Here is a 4559-nt window from a genome sequence, read left to right as displayed (position 1 = left end):
AATATATACAAGTGGGACCCCTATTCCACTAACTTTTTTCCACCCACTTTTCTTAACATTTCTTAAAACCCGTGTCGCCCATGAATGAGACTCCTAATGGTGGACGGAGGGAGTACAAAATAAATTGTGCCTGTGATCAAGCAGCATTTTTCCATGTTAGTTTTTCATCATAAAGTTAGGTGCCCTCTATCCCTAGATCATGAGTATGCAAGCATACTTAGTGGGGAGTACAGTGCGAGTAGTTATAATTAATTGTACAATAAGTCATAATATAATAACTAAATGTGGAATGAACCATAACATAGTGAATTATATCAACTTAGCTGACTATTTTTGTGAGACTAGCTTCGGTCACTTGTGAAAGCTTGTCCCTTGTAGGGTATCAATAGTGTTGGACCGAGGAATTTCAGATTAGGGATGCAATATATACTGACTTTGGAGATTTATAATTTAGTCAATCTACTTTCCGTCTCAAGTTTTTTACTAACGAGTCACTTCATTGTATATAATGTTGTTATTCAAAAAAATTTCACTATTTAGTTCTTAAATAATAAAAAAATTGTTTTAGTTAAGAAATTATTTTAAATATTTAACATAAAATAAAAGTGCATCATATTTTTTATATAATCTCTAATATGAGCATAATTATAAACATAGTACTCCCTCCGTCCTAAGGTATTAGACCAACTTTCCTTTTTGGGATGTCCCAACATATTAGACTCATTTTCTTTTTTAGCAAAAAGCATCTATCTTATTTTATTCCCCACCTACTTTTTTTCTCTCTTCTCTCCCCTACTTTTTCCCTCTCTCATACTTTACTCTCTCCACTTTAACTATTTAAATATCAATTCCTTAAATCATGTGCCCAAAAGAAGTGAGTCTAATACTCCGGGACGGAGGGAGTAATAAAGATTATATCAAATTTTCAATCTTGGACCAACTCGAGCAAAGTAGTTTTGATGGACGGCGGCAGCAGCGTGAAGTCGCAGTGGTTTGCACTCTCAATCGGTTTTGCATTTACTCTTTCTGCTTCCCGTAAGCCCTTAAATCTCAACTCCTCTCAAACAAGTGTTTGCGTGTGTTGATATTTTCGAGTGCTGCAGTTTATTTATGGACGAAGAAATCGAACCCGGATTTTCCAAACAAAATCCTTGTGCTTCAGGCCTCCTTAAAGGCCGCTCTCGACAAATGCGCTGCTGAAAGACAAGGCCGCATTAGGGCTCAGAAGGTTTGCCCTTTCTCCACATCTCTTAGTTTGAGTTTTTGAGTGAAAAACTAATGCTGATTGCCGATTTCTCTTACTTAATCACTTTATGTCCTAATTGTACCTAGCTTTAATCTTGTGAATTTGAGACATTTTTGGGTAATTAGCTCATCTTGTGAACTACTCCCTCCGTTCCACTTAGGAGCATTTTCTAATTCGGCACATTATTTTATGTAATGTTGTTTTCTGAGTAAGGTGGAATGATTAAAGTAAAAAGAGGGAAATTGTAGTGAGAGTGGTGTTTCTATATTTAGAAATGTGTCATTTAGTGTGGGATATCCCAAAAAAGGAAAATGTATCACTTAGAGTGGGTCGAAGGGAGTATTGACGTCAGAATAGTAAAACACTAGTATCACTCTCCATATACAAGGCTTACTAGCATATTGCATAGCTTGGCATTTCAGAGCAAGAGACCAATTTAGAACAGGTGGAATTGAGTTTTTGGTGAGTTAATCGAGCTTAGCTTTACTGAGCAAAAGCTTCATGAAGTATGTCGTGAATTGCAGGGCGCTCCAGATAGCAATATGCATTCTTAGACTGTTAGATCCACCAAGACATGCATTTAATTATCTGTGAAAAGGTATTACATATGTGCTGCTTAATGAAGTAAAACTATGCATAGTAATGGTGCTTTGTGAACTGAACTGTGTGATATTCCTGAATTTTCTGGGGCATTGTTTCTGATAATTACCAATTTATCTTTTGCAGGCTTTAAGGGAGGCATTGAGCAAGTCCAGCTATGACAAGGTTGAATCTACTTCATATCCCATGGCACCTATCGGAGTAGTCCGCTCATGTTTCTCTACACGGTAATCTGGTCATTCTGTAGAAGATATATTTTTCTTGGGTATAAAAGACCTAACATCTCCCCTTTTCTAGCTATGTCACCAACAATATGATGCCACATATTTTTTTAAAAATTGCTTTGTGATTCATGTACATGGTTGAAGATGTATGTTGGAAATTTTGCAGGAATGGAACTCCAAGACAACCTTTGCTTGTACCTCTAGCAAAAGCAACCTTGATGTTTGATCCTGCTCGGGTTCCTCAAGCATCTCTTGAAGGCCTTGAAGGGTATTCTCACTGCTGGATTATCTATGTGTTTCATCTAAATACAGATATTGAAAAGCTATGGAAGCATCCATCTCAGTCAAAATTTAAAGCAAAGGTGTGTTACCTTCTGCCTTTGTGTTTTAAGCTTCTTAGACATTATTAAGTGAATTCTGAAAGTTGAATCCATGGATGTAGGTTAGAGTGCCAAGGCTGAAAGGTGAAAGAATTGGAGTCTTTGCTACGCGATCTCCTCATCGCCCATGTCCAATTGGATTAACTGTGGCAAAGGTATTGTTGATTTTCCCAAAGCGAAACCACATCTTTCATGATGTTTTTCTAAGGCAATGGCAATGGCAACTTATTACAAGTTGTGAGCCCAATATCTTGTGTTTGGGAACATGTGTTTTTTCCAAATGCTCTATTGCCTTCTATTTTAAAAATATTCACTCTGAAATATGAGTAGTCTTCCCCACCATATTAGACTTCGAATTCACACAGATTCATTTTTCTGGTTTCTAGGTTGAGGCCATAGATCAGCATAAGGTGTTACTATCTGGCGTGGATCTGGTTGATGGTACCGTGAGTAATCCATAAGACCATTCATAGATTTTCGTATCTTGTTTAGGATTTTCCTTATCAAAGAAGTTTATACATTACCCTGCACGTCGAAACAACCTAATAATAATTTGACTCTTGCAGCCTGTCCTGGACATTAAACCTTATCTGCCGTATTGTGACAGCATTCATGGAGCAATAGTTCCTGACTGGGTAAAGGTAATCTCTTTAATTACTCTTATCTTTTCACTTGTTCCAGACCTTCACTATTTATGCTACTTTGAGAATTTACTTCAAGGTCAGAAAAACTAGTCAGCTTAATGAACAGATTTGTGGGTTTTTTTCATTCTACATATTGCAAATGATACACACTTTAATTCCTTGGTCCGAGTCTAACGAGAATCATTATGTGCACAGGTGGACAATGTGCTAGCAATAGCTTCTGTAAACTTCTCCCAAGGCTTTTCATCCAGTCTTGCAGATTGTTGGTCACTGGTGGTAAGACCTGGAAATTAAACGGATTGGACTTATTATTATTGACATTTTATTGCTAAACATGTGAATAAATTGGGAAATCGGGAAACAGTCGTTGCAAATATAATTAATCTTTTCATGATTTGCAGGGAAAGAAGTCTCTGTATTCTTCTCCGGAGGACTTCCAGTCGTTGATAACGCAGGTGTTATCATGGGACATACGATCCGTGTCACAACGAAGTCGTCCGGTTAAGACAAAGGGCGGAATAGGTGATGACGATAATGTTGAAAATACCATCTGTCCTGCTTCGAAGGTGGAGAGTTGGCAAGACGAAGAAGCGTGTGAGCAAGATTCGAGCAATGTAGTTTATCACCTTATATTGGAGGGCCTTGACGTTTCATATACAGTTGATTCCGATGCTAACGTTGTAGTTGAGAAGGTTACATTACCATCTCGCTTGCCAAGTTCCAACGAGATGTAAGCGCTGCTGCATAGTTCTATTGTTTTGAATACAATATATGGCAGTATAGGAACATAGTTCTTTTTGTTGTTATATGAGATGAAGTCATAGTTCTTGTGTTGTAATGAGATGAGTAGTTTTTTGTATACTGATCCAAAGCTGGATATTAGTAAGAGGGTGATTGTTTTTTTGACTCATTGTGTTGGATATTGTGGAGTCAGAATGTACTAATATTGATTCCCTTTAAAAAATTGATATACTAAATTTCGATATGACAATAGGAGAAGATGGTACGGTACAATAACGATATTGAAAGTAGTCATATCGAAAATGCGAATACCACTGTGCTAAACATGTCCGTGATAACCTTGTACTCCCTCCGTCCTATAAAAGTTGAGTCGTATTCCTTTTTAGTTCGTCCCATCAAAGTTGAGTCATTTCCTTTTTTAACAAAAGACAAAACATGTAATCACTTTTTTTTTTATTCCATCATTTACTTTACTCTCTCCTTATCTTTCCTACTTTTTTTTTATCTCTCCTATTTATTTAATATAAATTCTTAACCTCCGTGTCCAAAAGTTTTGTCTCAACTTTTATGGTACAGAGGGAGTATATCTTTCATATCATGATGATACTCTTATTTCTACCGGATCGTTGTAAACACTCAGCAAAAAATAGTATGGGGTGTAGCAGAGGAGAAGTTTATGGCAGTTTCAGTGGCATAAGCCTGTTGGAGATATAACTTTTTTATT

General features: G+C 36.9%; 1 protein-coding gene across 1 annotated transcript; it reads left to right on the top strand.

Moving 5' to 3' along the window:
• Nucleotides 1–946: 946 nt before the first annotated feature.
• Nucleotides 947–4000, top strand: LOC125196190 (tRNA (adenine(37)-N6)-methyltransferase). The gene is made up of 9 exons (XM_048094601.1): nucleotides 947–1035; nucleotides 1104–1228; nucleotides 1973–2073; nucleotides 2237–2432; nucleotides 2513–2605; nucleotides 2837–2896; nucleotides 3017–3091; nucleotides 3290–3370; nucleotides 3496–4000. The coding sequence occupies exons 1-9, from the start codon at nucleotides 960–962 to the stop codon at nucleotides 3826–3828; spliced, it is 1140 nt and encodes a 379-aa protein (XP_047950558.1). The 5' UTR covers nucleotides 947–959; the 3' UTR covers nucleotides 3829–4000.
• Nucleotides 4001–4559: the final 559 nt, after the last annotated feature.

This window comes from Salvia hispanica, chromosome 6 (genome assembly GCF_023119035.1).
Source record: "Salvia hispanica cultivar TCC Black 2014 chromosome 6, UniMelb_Shisp_WGS_1.0, whole genome shotgun sequence".
In the NCBI taxonomy this organism is placed as follows: Eukaryota; Viridiplantae; Streptophyta; class Magnoliopsida; order Lamiales; family Lamiaceae; genus Salvia; species Salvia hispanica.
This window is presented reverse-complemented; position numbering and strand designations above follow the sequence as displayed.

Coding starts and splice junctions, on each gene's coding strand:
- LOC125196190 (XM_048094601.1), top strand. CDS start 960: ATGGACGGCGGCAGCAGCGTGAAGTCGCAGTGGTTTGCACTCTCAATC. Junction 1,036..1,103: donor ATTTACTCTTTCTGCTTCCC/GTAAGCCCTTAA, acceptor CGAGTGCTGCAG/TTTATTTATGGACGAAGAAA. Junction 2,074..2,236: donor CGCTCATGTTTCTCTACACG/GTAATCTGGTCA, acceptor GAAATTTTGCAG/GAATGGAACTCCAAGACAAC.